Genomic DNA, 22,591 nt, shown 5'->3' with positions numbered 1-22,591 from the left:
AGAAATACAGTTTTGAGAATCAGCAGGAAAAAAGTTGTAATAAACCCACAAGAAAGAGTGAATTGCAAAAATCGACTAATGGTAAAGAATAGTGAGCTAAAGGTGAAATCTTTTGAAGCTCCTGTGTTTGGGCAGGAAATAAACAGAAGAATAGGAACCTGCAATTATGACTGAGAAATAAAGGAACATTTAAAGAGAACTCTTATCAAAGGTAAGGTAAGTAGAGACTCTCAGAAGGAGGAAACTGAAGTGTATTTGTGCAATAGGTTTACCATTATTGCATGAATAATACATAATTTTGTTGGAATCTCCTGGGCTCAGAATGATAGAGTGAAAGACAGATTACAGTGGGTTGAAAAGTGAGAAGTAAGTGAGGATATTGAAAGGATGAGTGAATCAATCAATGCACTTCAAAAAGTGTATCTGATTCAGGAAGAAAGGAAACAAGATAGGAGCTAGCCAGAGAACTCGTGATAATGCTGTTTCTGTTTTTCCAATAGATGAAAGAAACTTGATTATCTTTATAGGCCTAAGAGAAAGAGCAACAAAAAAGGAAAGGATGAAAATGTGGGAGGAATCAATATTCCTTCTCAGAGCTCTGAGGTGCTAGAAGAAAGGGGGAAAAAATGCTATCAAGAACACAGGTAGAAAAAGTCCAATGATTGGAAACTAGTTTAAAAAATTATGTTGTAGAAAAGCATCTATTGCCACATGAATATTATATATTACATGGCATATTGACATATATTGCATTATATTTGTGGTACATATGTGTGGTATTTTATTGCCATACTGCTTTTTAAAATAAAAAAATTGGGATATATTATTTTTTATTATTTATGATCTATTTTAGGTTTAAAGAAATGATTATAAAACAAGACAGCATTCTTTCGACTCTTCCTCTCTTTTCCCTCCTTCCCTCTCAGTCTTATCTGCCTCTCTGCCTGCCCCAGAGTCTTGACTCCACTTGAGGAGATCAGCCATAGGTCTCTTCTTAGTGTTGGGAGGTTGCTTAGTGCTCCAAGTAAAACCAAGAAGCTCTCTGTTATTATTGCTGAACAGTGATCCTTCAGCTAAACCACTGGTGTCAGACAGGCTTTTAAATTTAAAATTCTAAATTTAGAAAATTTCTTCACGTGTATGATGACCTTTTTTTTTTTTCTTTCTTTTTAACTGAAACTGTTTGAAAACTCTGAGCATGTGGTTGATACTTGCCAACTTTAAGCTTCATGGGGGGACAGTCTAGCTGGGCTTTTTACTAGAAGAATCCCTGAAGCAAATGTCTTTAGAGACTTCCTTTGGGGATGATTCAGTTTCCCATATTTCAAAATTCTTCTAATTCCTTTACTGAATAAGTTTGCTTAATTTAGCAAATAAAAATACAGGGTGCCCCAGTAAATTCAAAATTCAGATAAACACAGATTAAAAAAAAAATGCCCAGGTAATAGTTGGGACATATTTATACTAAAAACTGGTTTTGGTATTTTTAGTTTACCTAAACTTCAGATTTAACTGGGACTCCTGTCCTGTAATTTATTGGGAAACCCTATTCCTGAAGGAAAAAATGCCTTTTTAACAGAATGTAGAGAGTCAGCAGCTGACTCATTGTAAAAGTCCCTGAAGCTGGGAAAGATTGAGGGCAAAAGGAGAAGAAGGTGTCAGAGGATGAGATGGCTAGATGGCATCATCAGTGCAATGGACCTGAACTTGGGCAAACTTCAGAAGATGGGGAGGGACAGAGAGATCTGGCATGCTGTAGCCCATGGGGTCACAAAGAGTTGGAAATGACTGGGTGACTGAACAACAAGAGAATCAAGTTGGGGAAATGCAGGGTAGAAGGGCATGGTATCACTATTCAGCATGACTCATTCAAAAAATCCCCTTACTAAGTCTTTCAGAGTCTCCATCTAAACATTGTCTGCTTTACCCTCTCTGGTAATAAAGGTTCCATCTTTTATGGAACTGGGGAAGGGTCGTTGCTCATCCATGTCTGGAGACTCAGCATTGAGGCACCCTTAACAACTTCCTACCAGTTTTCCTTTCATTAAACACCCCAACATACTCTCAGTTACTGAGATACCTAGTACTCCCGGGGATGGAATCTTTTGAGTATTCTGCAGTGTGAATGCAAAAATGAAAGTCACTCAGTCATGTCCAGCTCTTTGTAACCTCATAGGTTGTACCACCAGGCTCCGTGGAATTATCCAGGCAAGAATACTGGAGTGGGTAACTATTCCCTTCTCCAAGACATCTTCCTGACCCAGGGATCCAACTGCACCGCAGGCAGACTCTTTACCATCTGAGCCACGAGGAAGCCTATTCTGCAGTGTAGACAGGTTGATTCTAGGCTTTCCCCATGCTAATTCAGGAGTCTCCATTTCGATACCTGGATTGGGAAGATCCCCTGGAGAAGGGTATGGCAACCCACTCCAGTATTCTTGCCTGGGAAATCCCATTCACAGAAGAGACTGGCAGGCTACAGTCCATGGGGTTGCAGAAGAGCTGGACACAACTTAGCAGCAAACCTTCCAAATATTCCTTTGTATATATGTACCACATATTTTTATCCAATAGTCTATTTATAGGTATGTGAGTTGCTTCCTCAGTTACCATTTTTGTGTCAACACCCAAACTTCTAAACTTTTGCTATAGTCTGTCTTCCTCCTGTTCTCCTAATCTTGTGGGTCCAGATCTTCCACAATAATAATAATGTTTGTTTTAGTAGGATTGCAAGGGAAAAAAATAGAAGCATGTATTCATGTACCTTTACGTGAAAGTTATTTGTATCTCATCTTGACACACTTGCTAGAAAACACTTGCTCTCCAACTTCAAATATGGAAGGAGGAAGACCAGTTAAGGGACATTGCTTTAGTCAGGCCATAAATGAAGGTAGCTTGGAGTAAAATTTTGAAGATGCAGTATAGATGGAGATAAGTGAAGAAGGTTCTTCCTTTTGGGGGTTTTGCATCCACATGGTGAGATGATTCATACACTTAGATTTACACGCAGATAGCTTTGTAATATAGTGTAGTATAGTGTAACTAAGTCAGATAACGAAAGCGCTTTCAGCCCTTGCTCAGGTGTAGGGTATGTGACTCTGCCAGTTCATGAATTGTCTCTAGATCAACTCTAGGGTTCTCTACAACTTTAAAGTTCCTTCTTTGTTAGAAATAGGTGATAAGATAGAAATTAAACTAGTGTTTAAACTTGTTAAAAATAATTGAACACTCTTGATTTCTAAAAGCATGGCTAACTTGAAAACAGTAAGGTATAATTGTTCATGGCTATAGACCAAGGACCTATGATTTCTTTATGTGGTTTAATCTTTTTACAGTGAATTGCAGAAATAGATGTAAGAGATGAAGGTTTGATCCCTGGGTTAGGAAGATCCTCTAGAGGAGGGCACAGCAATCCACTCCAGTATTCTTGCCTGGAAAATCCCATGGACAGAGGACCCTGGTGGGCTTATGGTCCACAGGGTCACAAAGAGTCAGACACAACTGAAGTGACTTGCCATGTACACAGAAAGCATTAGGGCTCGAAGTCCTTTTTTCTTTTTTGCTAATTGCAGTAATAGTCAGCAACGAAGCAGATTAGTCTAATGAGGAAGCAATATAACAAAAGGACATAGACTTTTTTTTCTAGATCAAGAGAGTGTTTCAATTGGCTTTCCTAAGACTTAACTGTTTTTAAACGTACTGTTCTCTTATTCTGTTCCTAGATTTGTACTCTGCTGAAGTGTAAAACAACAGACTTACACACTTGTGGTGACTCAGTTGAGACTGCTTCCACCAGGTTTGAAATGTTCTCCCTCAGTGGCACGTTTGGAACCCAGTATGTCTTCCCTGAGGTGTTGCTGAGTGAAATTCAGCTTGCACCTGGAGAATTTCAGGTACAAACCTTTGCTTAATATTGACAAATCATTTAATGATTTAATGTAAGAAGAAGCATCTTTTGAATAGAAAACCTGTCCAAGTGCTTGCAAATATCATGAAAATCTTCATTTGGAGAGAGTAAAATTGGACTTAGGGCTCATCAAGGACATGGAGCACGTGGAATCTCTTGTCTAAAAGTCCTTTAGAGCAGCAATCCCCAAACTTTTTGGTACCAGGGACTGGTTTCATGGAAGGCAACTTCTCCATGGACCATTGGGGTAGTAGGGGGGATGGTTTTGGGATGCTACTGAACAACAACAAAAAAGCACATGACACTGTGCACTTTATTTCTATTATTATTACATCATTTCCACCTCAGATCATCAGCCATTAGATCCTGGAGGTTGGGGACCCCTATTTTAGAGAATAACTAGTGTAAAGAAATATATTTTACTGTGGGGACTTCAGGGAGTGGGCTGGACTGTTTAAGGTCTATCAAGTAGAAAGAAGACTAGAGAAGAGTTGCATGACCAGTCCTACCAGAGGAAGCCTCCTTGTTTAGGGGAGGGATGGCCTAGAACAGTTGAAAAGAATTCTTTTCATGGTGTGTTCGAAGGCCCTGGGTGACCATCCAGAAAAGGAAAGAAAGAAAAGCTGAAGAATTGGATAGTGGCTGAACTGGCAAGAAGCAACCCTTTTAAAAAGAATACGCCAGAAGTAATTTCTTCTTGCACAAGTGTTCTGTTCAGCCACATTCTCCCACTGACTGTACCTGCAGGTGCCACTCTTCCTCCCCTTTCTTGGTCCAAACAGTTACTGTGGGGAGTTGAGGACAGTGGGCAGATAGGGAGGCTGTGATGAGTATGAGGGATGACAGAAGCTCAGCTCAACGCCCCTTAGTCAAGCTCTCCTGAGCCTTTGGAGGAGTCTTTCTTGCTTGAGCGAACAAGAGTTCTCTCATACATTCTCAAATCCATTGTTTTGTGTTTATTAACTCATGGGATGCCTTCTCAGATGAGTAAATTGTAAGATGTAGAATACAGACATTTCAGTAAGTACCAATTCTATAGCTCCAATTTTTCTCTGTACCTTTTCAAGTATTTCAGATGCAGTAGAATATGGCCATTATTTTCATTGTTTCTTCATCCAGTTGTACTGAATTTTAAGAGTGTGTTGTGAGGTTGTACAACTGAAAGTTATTCTCAGTCAGCTTCCCTGTGTTTTAATTAGGTATCGAATGATGGACGCTTGTTCAGCCTGAAGCCAACATCTGGACCTGTTTTGACAGTGACTCTCTTCGGAAGGTTATATGAGAAGGATAGTGCACCAAATACTTTATTAGACCTCACGACACAAGCGCTAAGGGTAATGTTCATAGTTATAATACTTATTGTGTACTCATTATATTGGTAGAATATTTAAACTTTCTATTTTTATTTTGGATAATTTTAAAAATAACAAAAATGAAAAGAAGAATGTGTCTGGGATTTTGCTAATAGTGCTCATGATCATTCATATCAATGAATTGCTAATACATTTTTTTCTCTTGTTTAGAAACACACACACACACACACACACACACACACACACACACCAGCCAATATAAAGTAGATAAAGTGATAAAATTTTGAAAAAGAACAACAGTTATACCCATCTGTTAGGTTTGTTTTTTTTTTTTTTAGTGAGTATTAAATAAGTTACTACAGTTAAAGTGCTTAGACAACTTCCCAGCTCATGGTAAGTATTGTATATATGTTCACTTTTACAATGTTATGGGACTGTCACAGGAAAACCAATTGTGATGTATTTATTGCTAAACTCCTATCATCCCTGATTGGTTCAAGTGCATATGTTTTCTAATAGTTCAGCCACTCTGTATATTTTGATTAGAAAGTCAAGAAACTCAAAAGCCAATTGGGTGTGGCTTGAATAGCTAGCACTAATGTATCCCAGAGAGCAGCCGAGCTTACATCTAGAAACCTACTCGAGAGCCTGAAGATTTTTTATATGCTTTTCAGTGGTGATTGACTGCCTATTTAGAGCTTTGCCTGTCTTGTCAACCTGTAAGCAAATTAATAGGGTGACTATAAAGTAGATGTTTATCAAATCTGGCTTCATAATGGCCTGTGAGCTAAGAAAGGTTTTCAGGTTTATGAAGATTTGAAAAAGAAAATTAAAAGAAGACTAATATTTTGTGACACATGAAAATCATTTGAAATTCAAATTTCTGTCTCCATACCTAAAGTGTTATTGAAGAAAGCCATGTTCATTAGTTCAGTACTGTTGATGGTGTTTTTCATGATGCAGTGTGGAACTGAGTATTTGTGATGGAGACTGTATAGACTACACGGCCAAAGAAGCTGAAAATATTTACTACCTTTACAGAGAAACATTGCCATCTCCTGCTCTAAAGTATTAAAGAACAATGTATCTTAGTATTGAAAACCAATAAGGGCAAATTATCCTTGAGTCTTTCTTATTCTTCCACCGAAAGAGAAACAAAATATTTTCATTTGCTTTCTGTTATATTAACATCACAAAAAGATTACCTTGATTAACTTATGACCAAATATGTTTAATAGGCTAATATCCCAAACAAGTGAATATAATTTTATAAACATGATTAATATTCAATCATTCTAAGATACCACATCATAGTCTTTTGTTGCATTTGGTATTTACTGACATTTCTGAAAGAAATAACATTTTTTATTTTATTTTTTAATTAAACAATTTTAATGAAAGTATAATTCCTTTACAATGTTGCGTTAGTTTTTAGTTCCTAGTTATTAAATTTTCCTGGAGATCATTTAAGAATTGCTCATATTAATATACTGTCTGATATTTTTTCCTGTGACAAATTTGCTACATTGTCTTTAAATGATTTTTTTTTTTAGTTAAACATTGCAGCAGTGAATTTACTCTAAAAAAATGCCATTTACTACATTCATACCCAGCTCTGGTTATTTTCACTCTGGATTTCTTTAGTGAATATAGATTTTTTAATGATAGTTTTGATGTGCTTTTTAACTGTAATTTTTATTTCTTCTGCTGAAAGTATTTGTGATGCTCACTTGATACCAACAGCTCAATCCAAAGACAGATGCATGGAAAAGTAAATAAGGTCTAACGTGAAACAGTGCTGAATGGGAAGGCGGAAAGAAAAAAGCAGCAGAGGAAAACCATGAGGATTCTTCATAATTTAATAAAAATATGGCACTTTCCTTAAAAACTAAAAATGAAGCCTCTTATAATGGATGATAATGCAAAAGACGCGTGTTCATTCCTACATTTGCATGCACACACACAGATATACCCAATGACCATACACAGAGGCCCTAGCACTTATGAAGGGGCACCTAGGTGGGCACAGGTGCAGATTAAAATGTGAGTCGGTGTTGTTTGTGCTTCTAGAAAAGTGCTTATGGGAGAAAGGTTTGTTTGGGTATGGTGATCTCAAACAGGAAACACTATGTGTCTCTTCAAAAGCCAACAATCAAAAATGCTATCCTACAGGAAAATAAGCCTACTTGCACTTGGAGGTCTGAGTTCTTCTGCTCCACAGTCTCATGTTCCTTCAGCCTCCAGGCATGGCAGGAGCACTTGGCTGCTGTACTTCTCTTTCTAGTCATAGTTCAGAACTTGGTAAATTTCAATGGCCAGGGTTAAAGACTTTGTGAGCTTTCCTAACTATGGACTGTGGTTTTGGCTTAATCTTAGAAAACTTAGATTTCCTACAGTCAAATATTTCCTGGGCATGGATGCTGGAGAAAGCAAGGGCTCCTTGATCTGGTTCATACCCCGTGGGGACATGAATGGTGTTAGGGTCAATGGGACTCCATGTCTTGTGGTGTGCTGACAACAGTTGACCTGGACTGATGGGATTCTTCATGCGGGTTTGAGACAGGATGCTGGGTGAATAGAACCCAGATGCCAGGACCAAGATCTGGGCCAGTTAAGCAGCTAGCTATAGCTCTGGAATGTGAAGACTATGATCATGAAGACACATTCTAACTGCCATAGAACACTGACTGGAGGAACCAATGGACTGTCACTCTCTTCATCCAACTCTTTCTCTTTTTCTTTATTCCTTACTAAATGCATCTTTGTGATGATGGGACAGCTGCTTCAATGGCTTATTTAATAGAGACTTAATGAAGCCAGTGGAGTTGGGAGAGAGTGATTAGTGTGGGCTTAAGGTAGGGACATTTTCTCCATCTCAATTCATATTTTTTCATAAAAAATCCCCCAAACTGTCAAAATGTTGCCATAGTATTTTCTTTCTTCCTTTACTAAAAGTATTCACTTTCAAGTTGGTGAAGAAGATACTGAAGGGGAAATGTTCCTTAGATCTAGGAATATATCTGTATAAAAATTAAAAGAAATAAAAACATAAATAAAACAGAATTTCTAGATTCCAAGAGTAGTCAGTCCTTGGAGAGAATTCAAAATGCATGTGGTCTGCTCACTGTGATAAGGATATTCCCATGTTGTCTTGATCTCTGATCTCCCAAAAAATTCAAAGTTGCAAAAAGGGAAAAAATAAACAAATGCAAAATAAAAATGCCCCAGCAGGAATGCATGGCCCCTCACCCTTATTTTCTGGAGCCAGGGAATATCCCACCCCTCACACTCTCAAAGGATAGTTACTATATTCCAGCCCATAACAGCTCTTTAGCATCCATTGCATTAGGACATCTATGTGTAGTAGAACCAACAAGAGCTGTGTTTATTTTTAAAATATTTCAACTGTATTTTATTATTGCTGAAGACTGAACAATAATGACAATAATAATGAAGATTTTCAAGCATGAACTGTTAAAAGATAAACTGAGGCATGTTAAACATTCTAAGAGTTAATTTGAGCAAAAATTAGTTTGAATAGGGCAGCACCAAACCAAAAATGGTTAGGAGAGGTCCTCTGACGGGAGTTAGGGACAAGACTTTTACAGGAAAGATGGAGATCCAAAGCAAGAAACTATTTAATTGGCAATAACTTAAGTAATTGGCTTATTTGGGAAAGTCTAGTGGGCTGTTTGTAATTGGCTGAGGCGGCCGAGAGGACCAACCCCACATCCAAGGAGTGGCAGCTGCGTGGGCACAGGAGGGCTGAGTGGAGATGCTCCGCATCCAAGGTAAGGAACAGCAGCTGCACTTGACTGGAGAAGCCGTGAAGAGATACCCCATGTCCAAGGTAAGAGAAACTCAAGTAAGATGGTAGGTGTTGCTAGAGGGCATCAGAGGGCAAGCACACTGAAACCATAATCACAGAAAACTAGCCAATCTGATCACACGGACCACAGACTTGTCTAACAATAAAACTAAGCCATGTCATGTGGGGCCACCCAAGACGGGCGGGTCATGGTGGAGAGGTCTGACAGAATGTGGTCCACTGGAGAAGGGAATGGCAAACCACTTCAGTATTCTTGCCTTGAGAACCCCATGAACAGTATGAAAAGGCAAAATGATAGGATACTGAAAGGGGAACTCCCTGGGTCTGTAGGTGCCCAATATGCTACAGGAGATCAGTGGAGAAATAATTCCAGAAAGAATGAAGGGATGGAGCTAAAGCAAAAAACAATACCCAGTTATGGATGTGACTGGCGATAGAAGCAAGGTCCGATGCTGTAAAGAGCAATATTGCATAGGAACCTGGAATGTCAGGTCCATGAATCAAGGCAAATTGGAAGTGGTCAAACAGGAGATGGCAAGAGTGAACATCAACATTCTAGGGCTCAGCAAACTCAAATGGACTGGAATGGCTGAATTTAATTCAGATGACCATTATCTCTACTACTGTGGGCAGGAACCCCTTAGAAGAAATGGAGTAGCCAGCATGGTCAACAAAAGAGTCCGAAATTCAGTAATTGGATGCAATCTCAAAAACAACAGAATGATCTCTGTTCATTTCTAAGGCAAACCATTCAATATCACAGTAATCCAAGCCTATGTCCCAATCAGTAATGCTGAAGAAGTTGAAGTTGAATGGTTCTATGAAGATCTACACAACTTTTAGAACTAACACCCCAAAATGATGTCCTTTTCATTATAGGGGACTGGAATGAAAAGTAGGAAGTCAAGACACACCTGGAGTAACAGGCAAATTTGGCCTTGGAGTACAGAATAAAGCAGGGCAAAGACTAATAGAGTTTTGCCAAGAGAACACACTGGTCATGGCAAACACCCTCTTCCAACAATACAAGCGAAGACTCTACACATGGACATCACCAGATGGTCAACACCGAAATCAGATTGATTATATTCTTTGCAGCCAAAGAGGGAGAAGCTCTATACAGTCAGCAAAAACAAGACCAGGAGCTGACGGTGGCTCAGACCATGAACTCCTTATTGCCAAATTCAGATTTAAATTGAAGAGAGTAGGGATAACCACTAGACCATTCAGGTATAACCTAAATCAAATCCCTTATGATTATACAGTGGAAGTGAGAAATAGATTTAAGGGCCTAGATCTGATAGATAGAGTGCCTGATGAACTATGGACAGAGGTTCGTGACATTTTACAGCAGACAGGGATCAAGACCATCCCCATGGAAAAGAAATGCAAAAAAGCAAAATGGCTGTCTGGGGAGGCCTTACAAATAGCTGTGAAGAGAAGAGAAGCAAAAAGCAAAGGAGAAAAGGAAAGATATAAGCATCTGAATGCAGAGTTCCAAAGAATAGCAAGGAAATGTAAGAAAGCCATCCTCAGCGATCAGTGCTAAGAAATAGAGGAAAACAACAGAATGGGAAAGACTAGAGATCTCTTCAAGAAAATTAGAGATACCAAGGGAACATTTCATGCAAAGATGGGCTCGACAAAGGACAGAAATGGTATGGACCTAACAGAAGCAGAAGATATTAAGAAGAGGTAGCAAGAATACACAGAAGAACTGTACAAAAAAGAGCTTGACGACCCAGATAATGACGATGGTGTGATCACTGACCTAGAGCCAGACATCCTGGAATGTGAAGTCAAGTGGGCCTTAGAAAGCATCATTATGAACAAAGCTAGTGGAGGTGATGGAATTCCAGTTGAGTGATTTCAAATCCTGAAAGATGATGCTCTGAAAGTGCTGCACTCAATATGTCAGCAAATTTGGGAAACTCAGCAGTGGCCACAGGACTCCAATCCCAAAGAAAGTCAATGCCGAAGAATGCTCAAACTACCGTACATTTGCACTCATCTCACACGCTTGTAAAGTAATGCTCAAAATTCTCCAAGACAGGCTTCAGCAGTACATGAACCGTGAACTTCCAGATGTTCCAGCTGGTTTTAGAAAAGGCAGAGGAACCAGAGATCAAATTGCCAACATCCACTGGATCATCGAAAAAGCAAAAGAGTTCCAGAAAAACATCTATTTCTGCTTTATTGACTATGCCAAAGCCTTTGACTGTGTGGATCACAATAAACTGTGGGAAATTCTTCAAGAGATGGGAATACCAGACCACCTGACCTGCCACTTGAGAAACCTATATGCAAGTCAGGAAGCAACAGCTAAAACTGGATATGGACCAACAGACTGGTTCCAAATAGGAAAAGGAGTACATCAAGGCTGTATATTGTCACCCTGCTTATTTAACTTCTCTGCAGAGTACATCATGAGAAATGCTGGGCTGGAAGAGCAACAAGCTGGAATCAAGATTGCCGGGAGAAATATCAATCACCTCAGATATGCAGATGACACCACCCTTATGGCAGAAAGTGAAGAGGAACTAAAAAGCCTCTTGATGAAAGTGAAAGAGGATACATGTTGATGTATGGCAAAACCAATACAATATTGTAAAGTAAAAAATAATAATAATAATAAAATTAAAAAAATAAAAAAATACATTCAAAGAAACAACAACAACAACAACAAAAAAAGAAAGTGAAAGAGGAGAGTTAAAAAGTTGGTTTAAAGCTCAACATTCAGAAAACTAAGATCATGGCATCTGGTCCCATCACTTCATAGGAAATATCTGGGGAAACAGTGGAAACAATATCAGACTTTGTTTTTTGGGGCTCCAAAATCACTGCAGATGGTGATTGCAGCCATGAAATTAAAAGGCACTTACTCCTTGGAAGGAAAGTTATGACCACATAGATAGCATACTGAAAAGCAGAGATATTACTTTACCAACAAAGGTCCATCTAGTCAAGGCTATGGTTTTTCCAGTGGTCATGTATGGATGTGAGAGTTGGACTGTGAAGAAAGCTGAGCACCGAAGAATTGATGCTTTTGAACTGTGTTGTTGGAGAAGACTATTGAGAGTCTGTTGGACTGCAAGGAAATCCAATCAGTCCATCCTAAAGGAGATCAGTCCTGGGTGTTCATTGAAGGACTGATGTTGAAGCTGAAACTCCAATACTTTGGACACCTCATGCGAAGAGTTGACTCATTGGAAAAAACCCTGATGCTGGGAGGGATTGGGAGCAGGGGGAGAAGGGGACAACAGAGGTTGAGATGGCTGGATGGCATCACCGACTCGATGGACATGAGTTTGGGTAAACTCCAGGAGTTGATGATGGATAGGGAGGCCTGGCTTGCTGCGATTCATGGGGTCACAGAGTCAGACACGACTGAGTGACTGAACTGAACTGAACTGAACTGTACTGAGATTTTGATTTTTTAACTTTTGAGGCACTTACAGGCTTAGGTTCTGATTTGCTCACATAGGTTTCTAAGGTATTAGAACCACCTAAATCTAATGGTTTCCTGTTTGAATTAACTTACTACTAAAAACAGGCACTTTCTCACATGAAACAATCCTTTAAATAAGCATTATTGCCTTCATTCTACAAGGTGTCATTGAGTCTTGGAGAGGATAATATATTCAAAGTCAATCAAAAATAAGTAGTTAAGATAATCTAAAACATCTAGCTCCTTTTGCCTCAAATATATGTAAAGTTGGCCCTTCGTATCTGTGGTTAGTGTACCCACAGACTCTACCAACCGCAGGTTGAAATTATTTGGAAAAAAATTTTCAGAAAGTTCAGAATTTCAGAATTTTCTATGTGCTGGCAACTGTTTACATAACATTTACATTATGTGTGTGACTAAGTTACTTCAGTTGTGTCCAACTCTTTGCAACCCTATGGATTGTAGTCCGCCAAGCTCTTCTGTCCTTGAGCTTCTCTAAGCAAGAATACTGGAGTGGGTTTTCATTCCCTTCTCCAGGGGATCTTCCCTATCCAGGGTTGAACTTGAGTCTCCTGCATGTCCCTCATTGGCAGGAGGGTTCTTTACCACTAGCACCACCTGGGAAACCCACTTACATTGTATTCGGTATTATAAGCAATTTACAGATGATTTAAAGTGCACTAGAGGATATGCATAGGTTATATTCAAATAACCATTTTGTGTAAGGGGCTTGGACATTTGAGAAGTTTAGTATCCACTGGAGATCCTGAAATCAATCCCCCTTGGATACTGAGGGAGGGGTTTACTCTTTCATGGTGTTATACTTTCTCTCTCTTTAGAATGTATTTTAGTCAGGAAAGACTAGGGAATGGTACAGTAATAAATAATATAAAAAGCATTCTGGCTCATCAAAGCAAAATTTTATGTCTACTTCATTCAGAGTCTATTCTAGGGAAGCTAGCCTTTACGTCATAGATCAGAACTCTAGGCTTTTTTCACCTTGTATCATTTCCTTATCAACTGTGCTCCCATAATTTCTAGAGCATGAAAAGAACATGAAAAAATTGTACAATGTCTTATAAATGCTTCCACTCAGAGTGATACCTGCCATTTCCACTCATATTTTATTGGCCAGAGAAAGTCATATGGCCACGAAAAATTTAAATAAATAGGAAGTGTAATTCCCCTGCATGTCCAGGAAAGGGAAGAGATTTATAAATAGTGGCTAATGCTAGTTATGTCTATCACTGAATGTAAAGTCTTCAAAAATGTGTGTCTTACATTCATCTTCAACTTTACCATATAGACATCACTTAATAAATGATTAATGTCTGCTGTGAGTCACCAGAGTGCTAGTTCAGTTCAATTCAGTCACTCAGTCTCGTGGGACTCTTTGAAACCCATGGATTGCAGTATGCCAGGCTTCCCTGTCCATAACCAACTCCTGCAACTTTCTCTAACTCATGTCCATCAAGTCGGTGAGGCCATCCAACCATCTTATTCTCTGTCATCCCCTTCTCTTCCTGCCTTCAATCTTTCCCAACATCAGGGTGTTTTCCAGTGAGTCAGTTCTTTGCATCAGGTGGCCAAAGTATTAGAGTTTCAGCTTCAGCATCAGTCCTTCCAATGAATATTCAAGACTGATTTCCTTTAGGATTGACGGGTTTCATCTCCTTGCAGTCCAAGGGACTCTCAAGAGTCTTCTGCAATACCACAGTTCAAAAGCATCAGTTCTTCAGTGCTCAGCTTTCTTTATAGTCCAGCTCTCACTTCCATACATGACTACTGGAAAAACCACAGCTTTGACTAAGATAGGCCTTTGTTGGCAGAGTAAGTAGTGTCTCTGCTTTTTAATATGCTGTCTAGGTTGGTCATAGCTTTTCTTCCAAGGAGCAAGTGTCTTTTAATTTCATGGCTGAAGTCAACATCTGCAGTGATTTTGAGCCCAAGAAAATAAAGTCTGTCACTGTTTCCATTGTTTCCCCATCTATTTGCCATGAAGTGATGGGACTGGATGCCATGATCTTCATTTTTGAACGTTAAGTTTTTAACCCTTCCTTTATTCTCTAATCTATAGTTACACTATACTTCTTGCCTCTTGCCCCATTACTTTGTTGTCAATCCTATGTATATGTTAATTGCAAGCCAATACCAATAGTTGCTCAAACTTTCCATTGATCTTTCATTGATCTAAAGGCACTTTTACCTGTACTTGCCAGGCGTATGTAAAAGGCATCACTGATGTTTTGTGTACAGCATTTTGTAGTTTAAAAAACATTTTAATGCACATTTTCTTTTATTTCACAAAGTGTTGGGGGCGATCCAAGATGGCAGAGGAATAGGACAGGGGGACCACTGTCTCCCCCACAAATTCATCAAAAGATCATTTGAACGCTGAGCAAATACCACAAAACAACTTCTGAACACTGGCAGAGGACACCAGGCACCCAGAAAGGCAGCCCATTGTCTTCAAAAGGAGGTAAGACAAAATACATAAGATAAAAAAGAGACAAGAGTTACGGATGGAGACCCATCCCAGGGAGGGAGTCATAAAAGAGGAGAAGATTCCAAACACCAGGAAACCCTCTCACCAGTGGGTCTGTGGGGGAGTTTTGGAATCTCAGAGGGCAACATAACTGGGAGAAAAAAATAAATTAATAAAACCCACAGATTATGTGTCTAACTGCAACTCCCAGCTGAGAAGCAGCCCAGACACTCACATCAGCAAGCAGGGGGCTGAACAGGGAGGCAGGGCTGCATTGCTTAAGGTAAAGACTGGGCCTGAATGCCCTGAGAGCAATCTGAGGGAGCTAACATGATATAGCAACCCAAACCATGGGATAGCCAGAGAGAGAGGAAAAAAAAGAGAGAGGAGAGAGAGAGAGAGAACTTTCCTGTGAAAAGCTCTAACCTAAGGAACGGCCAGGCCTGCTCACAGAACAAAGGACTGATCGACTACCAGAGGAGAGCTAGCTGGCAGCAGACCCACCCATCCCCCGCTGGAGGCAGGGAGGCAGGCAGGCACCAGCCAGAGCCAGAAGGCAAGGTGCATCCTCTACCAAACTTCGAGCAGGCTCCCAGTTGCTAAACAAGTCTTCCTAGGATCCTGGACAGTTGACATCGCCAGGAGAGTCGCAGCCAGAGGTAAGCTCCCCAAATGAGACACACAGCACACCTGAGAAGGTGCTTCCGCTGTACACCCAGGAAACTGAGCGGCTGGGACGGGGTTGTGGGGGGAGGGAGGTGATAAGACGCACTGCCCACCTGGGGAGAGTGCACTCGCCAAGCACCTGGTCACCTGAGCTGCTCAGACCTGGGAAGGGCACAAAACGCAGGCCCAACTGAGTCTGTGTCTTTGTGGAGCACCCGAGAACCTGCACCTGAGCGGCTTAGATCTGGGAAGTGCACGCAACCCAGGGCCCGCTTTAGACAGTTCCCCTGCAGAGCAACCTGGAGCCTGAGCAGTATGGACGGGAAAACACACATGCTGTGAGCAAGCCCAGTGTGGCCCAGACACTGCGAGCACTCCCCGCACACGCCAGTGATGTATGTTTGCAGTGTTCCTCCCTCCTGCAGCACAAGTTAACAAGTGAACCTAAATAAATGACCACCTTCGCCTCCTTGTGTCAGGGTGGAAGTTAGATACTGAAGTGAGAAGTGAAGTTGCTCAGTCGTGTCTGACTCATAGCGACCCCGTGGACTGTAGCCCACCAGGCTCCTCTGTCCATGGGATTCTCCAGGCAAGAATACTGGAGTGGGTTGCCATTTCCTTCTCCAGGGGATCTTCCTGACCCAGGGATTGAACCCCAGTCTCCAGCATTGCAGGCAGACGCTTTAACCTCTGAGCCACCAGGGAAGCAAGAGGCTTGCAAACAGAGGAAGCCAAAATAAACAAAGAAGAAGGAACCGCTTTGGAAGTGACAGGTGCAACAGATTAAAACCTTGCCATTAGGATTGGCTAGTTCAGAAGGGACCTATGGACCTTGAGAAGTATAAGCTGGAACAAGGAACTATCTGAAACTGAATTGACTCCACACTGCCCTCAACAGCTCCAGAGAAATTTCTAGATATATTTTACTATTATCATTTTTAATAAATTTTTTTAATTTTTAAGTTGTTTAGTACTCCTTTAATTTTCATTTTTAAAACCTACTATTACCTTGCCAAAAAATTGATGCTATTTTAAAATTATATATATATTTTTTATGACTTTTGTGATTCTGTTTTGTTTTTGTAATATTGTATTTTTAAGAGTCTAACCTCTACTCTAGATTTTTAATCTTTGCTTTTTGGTATTTGTTATCAATTCTGTACCTTTAAGAATCCAATCTTCAGTACTCACTTTTACTTAGGAGTGTGATTACTGGCTTGACTGCTCTCTCCCCTTTTGACTCTCCTTTTTCTTCCCCAGGTCACCTCTATCTCCTCCCCCTCCCTTCTCTTCTCTACTTAACTCTGTGAATCTCTAGGTGTTCTGGTCTGTGGAGAACACTGAACCTCTCTGAGTGCTCTCCAGACCGTGGAGAGCAAATAGAGAATTGATTACTGGCTAGATTGCAGTCTCCCTTTTTGATTCCCCCTCTTCTCCTCCTGGTCACCTCTATCTCCCTCCTCTCTCTTCTCTTCTCCATGTAACTCTGTGAACCTCTCTGGGTTTTCCCCACTGTGGAGACTCTTTTCACCATTAACGTAGATGTTTTATCATCCATGATGTATACATGCAGATGTCTTGAGGCTACTGTAAGAATAAGACTGAAAGCCAGAGGCAGGAGGCTTAAATCCAAAACTTGAGAACACCAGAAAACTCCTGACTCCAAGGAACATTAATCGACAAGAACTCATCTAAAAGCCTCCATACCAACACTGAAACCAAGCTCCACCCAAGAGCCAACAAGTGGGTGTATCAGATTCTCAAAAATGAATCTTTGAGCTTCATGTCCAGTGTATTCTTTAGCTTTCTAGGTTATCAGTGTTTTCTTAGATAGCCACGCTAGACTGCAGCTTCCTGAGGGACTCACTGTTAATCCTGTTTGATTAAAGTGCTGGGTACTGATGTTTTGCTTAATGATTATTAAAGCTAGATTTTAATTGCATTTTTAAGAGTCCACCTGCAGTGCAGGAGACCCAGGTTCGACTCCTGGGTTGTAGATGCCCTACAGAAGGGAATGGCAATCCACTCCAGTGTTATTGCCTGGAGGATTCCATGGACAGAGGAGCCTCGTGGGCTACAGTCCATGTGGTAACAAAGATTCGGACATGACTGAGTAATTAACACTTTCACACTTTCGCTACCTTTGTAAGAGCAACACACTACATTCCTCATAGTCAATCTTGTAGCTTTAATACCCACAGAGTTTGGTAGATTGTAGGGTGATAGGTAGAGGGCTAAGGTGAAAGTACACAATTAATATAAAATATATATACACACCCTGAAGAAAGATTGAACTCAGTTGATGATATCAGTTAACACGGCATAGAAAATACACATTTTCCTTGAGACACTGAGAGAGGACTGTCAACATTAAGAGTGGAAATTTTTTGGACTTGGGAGGTAAATTTAGAAGGATCAGTGACAATGTGTTCATTGTGTTCCCTTATGTGTGTTAAGATTGAGCTCTTTTAATCTTTCTGTTTTGAAATCAGCTCTGTATGGTTGTCTGGTTGCAGAAATATAGCAAGTGCTTTTATCAGTGTTAATAGCTGTTTAGCCATCAATATATTCTGGAAACTTTGAACTCCTGCCAAAGCAAAGAAAAGCCACCTGTTAGCATAGTGGTAGATTATCTGATAAATAGTTAATATTTGGGCAATATGCTTTGTATACAGGATGAACTTTGAGTTATGAAAACATTAGTATCAAAAATTCTGTTTTAATGGATTATGATGTTGATTTAGCTGAAATTATGAACCAGCTGATTTCTTTTTTCCCGTCTATGATAAAATTTCATCTTGCTCTGTCAAAGACAACTAAGGATTTATTTGCCATAGCAGTATGAGTGGAAAAAAGAAAAAAAGGAAACACCTGACATTGTGTGTACTTAGTACTAGGAAACTAGTTGTTGTAGAGATCAATTATAAAAGCATTAGAGCAAGAAAATAAAACTATTAGCCTAAAAAATTTATAATTTAATTTTACCTGAAATATGTGAAAGTTATCTATAGAGACTGATGAGAAAAATATAATTTTAGTGACAAAAACAATTACAAAAAGTATTTTGAAAATGTTTTGAAATTACTATTGTTGTTACTATGCTATTACTATTGTTCAGTTGCTCAGTCATGTCTGACTCTTTGTCACCTCATGGACTTCACTGTCTTCAGGAGTTTGTGCAAACTCATGTCCATTGAGTTGGTGATGCCATCCAATCATCTCATCCTCTGTCACCCCTTCTCCTTCTGCCCTCAGTCTTTTCCAGCATCAGGGTCTTTTCCAATGAGTTGGTTCTTAACATCAGCTGGCCAAAGTGCTGGAACTTCAGTTTCAACATCAGTCCTTCCAATGAATATTCAGGGTTGATTTCCTGTAGGATTGACTGGTTTTCCAGGCAAGAATACTGGAGTGGGTTGAAGATCTCCAGGGGATCTTCCCAACCCAGGGATCAAACTCCAGTGTCACACATTGCAGGCAGATTCTTTACCATCTGAGCCACAGGGAAGCCCCCAAATTACTGTTAGTATGTTATTATCTCATCTGCCTTTTTTTTTTTTTAATGAAGATCATTTTTAAAGTCTTAACTGAACTTGTTGCAACATTACCTGTCCTAACTTGTAAATGATATGATTCACTTGTCCACTTATTCATAACACTTATGAATGTTAAGCAAAGTTCTCAATAGGGTGGTTATCTCAGTTTTTGCTATCTAGCTGTTTGAAGGGGCTGAGGGAGAAATCAGCTATAGAAAAGAAAACCCTTCACTCAAACTTTTTTCCCCCAAATTCTTCATCGTGGTTAGGAGCTGAAACTCTGGAGTCAAGACAAATCTGGAATCAAAATCCACTGCTGCCCCTTAGTATAAATTAAAGTATCTAATTCTCATGACCTTCCTTTGTGAAGAAATTATCAAGATAGTATCTATTACTGTAGAGTTGTTATGGAAATAAATTAGAGCTTTCTCATAAGGCTCTTCATTCATTGACTGGTACTGTTTCAGGAAATGTTGTTTCTCCTCCACTTTCTTCTATCCCTCCTGTTACTCTTTTTTCCTCCTCCTCTTCCACTCACGTTTTCTCCTCTTCCTTCTTCATCTCTCTTCTTGCCCCTCCTCTTCTTCCCTATTATTTCCCTTTTATTATTATTATTATTGAGAGTAACCAAGCTAAGGCTGTGCCCCCAGGAGCAGTATGTTTATGGTTTGTCTTCAATAGGTCCTAAGATGCAAGGGAAAGTCTAGAGTAGCACACTGTGGGAAATCCACTATTATGTGGGAAATCCACAGGGTCCTAGTTTATTCCTTCTCCCCTCTCCTCTGAGGGGAAAAAAATGAGAAGATTGAAGTTGTTTAATACTGGGTCACTCTATTTTAGGGTCCTTGGGAGGCAAGAGTGCCGGGAGCCACCAAGGGAGATCCCACCCATGACAAAGGTCATGTGGAAGAGACCTGACAGGCAAAGGCAGATCAGGCCTCAAGGGACCCCCTGAATCTGCTCGAGCATCCACCCCAAAACCAAAATCTGTTTGTCTTACTATTTTGTGCCTTTCACCAACTCTTCTGACATTAACAGGTGGCTATCCCCGACCATCTCTCTCTGGAAAAAAATCAACTTAGGGCTTTAGTTAATGGACATGATAAGAGTGTTTCAATTCAAACCCCTCTGATGGCTTTCTAGCTTGCCTGACAGGTTTATCTAGACTCTTGCAGCTAAGCATGTGACTGTTCACAGCCTCCCCACTGTGAGAGACATGGAAAGCCTAAAACATTCTAAAAATATAGAGCCTTTCAAAGAGTTAAAGACTATTAGAGTAGTGCTGGTGTAGGATTTCATTATTGGACCAATGCTTGCTGCCAAGTGCCCATATCCCTTACCCACTGTGCACCTGGGAGTGCATTGGTTAACATAGTTGGAATGTAAGAAAAACAAGTAGCAGCCTTGGAATTAACCACATCAGACCTTTGAGCTAATTGGTTCTTTCTTTGTTGTAACTTACTACGTCTTTGCTCTATGAGAATGTAACTCTGTTTAGCACTTTCTGAGGCTGACATAGATTAGAAATATAAAGAAAAAACACTTCAAGGGAAAATAAGTTTTCTGGTTGAGCAGCCTGTATCAAAAAAGGATCATAAAATGTCCACAGGCCTCCAAGGCCAGAAGATAATGTACACAACATTGTTTATGGGAAAGATATGCAGAAAAAAATCCTGGTTTTGATAAAGACAAAACAGATGTAATGTTTGGGCTGACTCTGTATGACTTTGCATCTTTCATTTCCTTCTATGTACAAGTCAAGGTATAAAAGTTCCTTTTGAAAATAAAGTTATGGGCCTCGCTCACCAAAGCTTGGTCTCCCCATGTCGTTCTTTTTTTCCCTTTTCCCTCCTTTTCTCTCTCTGTTCTTCTTTCAAGATGATTTCTTGGGGCACAGGGGCTCTCTGAGTTCACTTTTTTGCCTGGGTTTCTAAGACCCCATCGGGAAGGCACCCTGCGTCTTCACCAGGGAGGGGGCGTCCTGCGGCCTCCGTGAACAGAGCAAGTTCCATGCCAGGAGCTTTATTGGCTTTCTGTGTTAATCAAGGAAGATCAAGCCTCTCTCTCTCTGCTTTGCTATACTTTCGCCTAGGCCGTCATCCTGAGGGTACCCCTGGATCCTGCCGGGGCTGGACCCAGGCACAAGAGGAAGGATTCAGTATAAAAACCTATATCCTACAAAAATAGGTCCATGTGAACATAATATCTGGGTCAGAGATTCAAGTTTAGCAAGAAATTAACACTCAAGGTGTGGTGTCTTAATATCAGTTAAGAAAAAAAACTATCCTTTCTAAAGTGTATAAGCCATGTGCCCCATTACATTTTCATTCTTCTATTTGTGGTAGCCAAACAACGTATATACAAACAACCCATCCAAAGATCCTTCCTACAATATTTATGAAGATATTCAGAGCTAGTTGCATCAGGATGACTTTATTAATGAGTCAGTCTATTGTCTGAATGGAGTTTTAAGAGATTTATGAAACCTGCTAACATTTGGTCTATCCTCAAGGCTCTGAACTGATCTCAATATTTGAAGTAGCACTTTGTTTCTCAGCCTTCACACTATCTGTGTATGTGTGTATGATGAACTGACTTTATTTTTTAACTCCAGTTTTGTTGAGATATAACTGAAACACAGTGCTGTACAAATTTAAGATGTACAACATAGTTATATGACTTACATAAATTATGAAGTGTTTTTCACTATAAATTTCATACATATTCATAATCTCATATAGATACAAAATTAAAGAAATAGAAATAATTTTTTTTCTTGAGGTAAGAACTCTTAGGATTTTCTCAGTTTTCATATACAACATACATGCATGTGTGCTCAGTCATGTCCAACTCTTTGCAATCCCATGGACTGTAGCCCACCAAGCTCCTCTGTCAATGGGATCCCCTAGTCAAGAACACTGTAGTGGGATGCCAGTTCCTCCTCCGGGGATCTTCCTGATTCAGGGACTGAACCTGCACCTCCTGTGTCTTGGGCACTGGCAGGCGGATTTTTCACATCTGAGCCACCTGGTAAGTCCATATGACATACAGCAGTGTTAATTACATGTATCATGTTGTACTTTATATCCCAAGAACTTACTTATTTTATAACTGCAAGTTTTTTAGTTTTGACCACTTTCATCCAATTCCCCTCCCCCAACTCTGGTAACCACAAATCTGTCGAGGGACTAAGCAGAATCAAAAAGCGAACCTTTATCAAGTAACAGAGAATTCCTCCTGTGTGGCTGGTTTTGAACTAGGACAGTGGCTTTTTTTCTGCCTTTGGATTCCAACTGCAGTATGGACCCTTTTTGTGTCTCAAGCCTGTCATCCTTCGGACTAGAACTACACTACTGACTCTCCTCGGTCTCCAAATTTCCAACTCACCCTGCAGATCTGGAAACTTGTCA

At 40.1% G+C, this 22,591-nt stretch overlaps 2 protein-coding genes across 8 annotated transcripts in view; both read left to right on the top strand.

Annotated features, from left to right (window-relative positions):
• Positions 1–7,134, top strand: part of VNN1 (vanin 1) — a 43,492-nt gene extending 36,358 nt beyond the window's left edge. For 4 of the 6 annotated variants that reach the window (XM_070796170.1, XM_070796171.1, XM_070796173.1 and 1 more), the window contains 3 exons: positions 3,723–3,893; positions 5,107–5,241; positions 6,964–7,134. In XM_070796170.1, coding sequence (XP_070652271.1) covers positions 3,723–3,893; positions 5,107–5,241; positions 6,964–6,999 — 342 coding nt within the window. In that variant the 3' untranslated portion in view covers positions 7,000–7,134. Of the gene's footprint in view, positions 1–3,722; positions 3,894–5,106 lie in introns of all 6 variants that reach the window. The other 2 variants (XM_019967452.2, XM_070796172.1) reach the window with 2 other exon arrangements.
• A 192-nt stretch (positions 7,135–7,326) lies between these two features.
• Positions 7,327–22,591, top strand: part of LOC109563551 (trace amine-associated receptor 1) — a 30,124-nt gene continuing 14,859 nt past the window's right edge. For both annotated transcript variants that reach the window (XM_070796174.1, XM_070796175.1), the window contains exon 1: positions 7,327–14,976. The gene's annotated coding sequence lies outside the window, so the exon portion shown is untranslated. The remainder of the gene's footprint in view (positions 14,977–22,591) is intronic.

The sequence above is a fragment of the Bos indicus genome, chromosome 9, assembly GCF_029378745.1.
Source record: "Bos indicus isolate NIAB-ARS_2022 breed Sahiwal x Tharparkar chromosome 9, NIAB-ARS_B.indTharparkar_mat_pri_1.0, whole genome shotgun sequence".
Lineage (NCBI taxonomy): Eukaryota > Metazoa > Chordata > Mammalia > Artiodactyla > Bovidae > Bos > Bos indicus.
The sequence above is the reverse complement of the archived record's forward strand: the minus strand, read 5'-3'. Positions and strand labels throughout refer to the sequence as shown.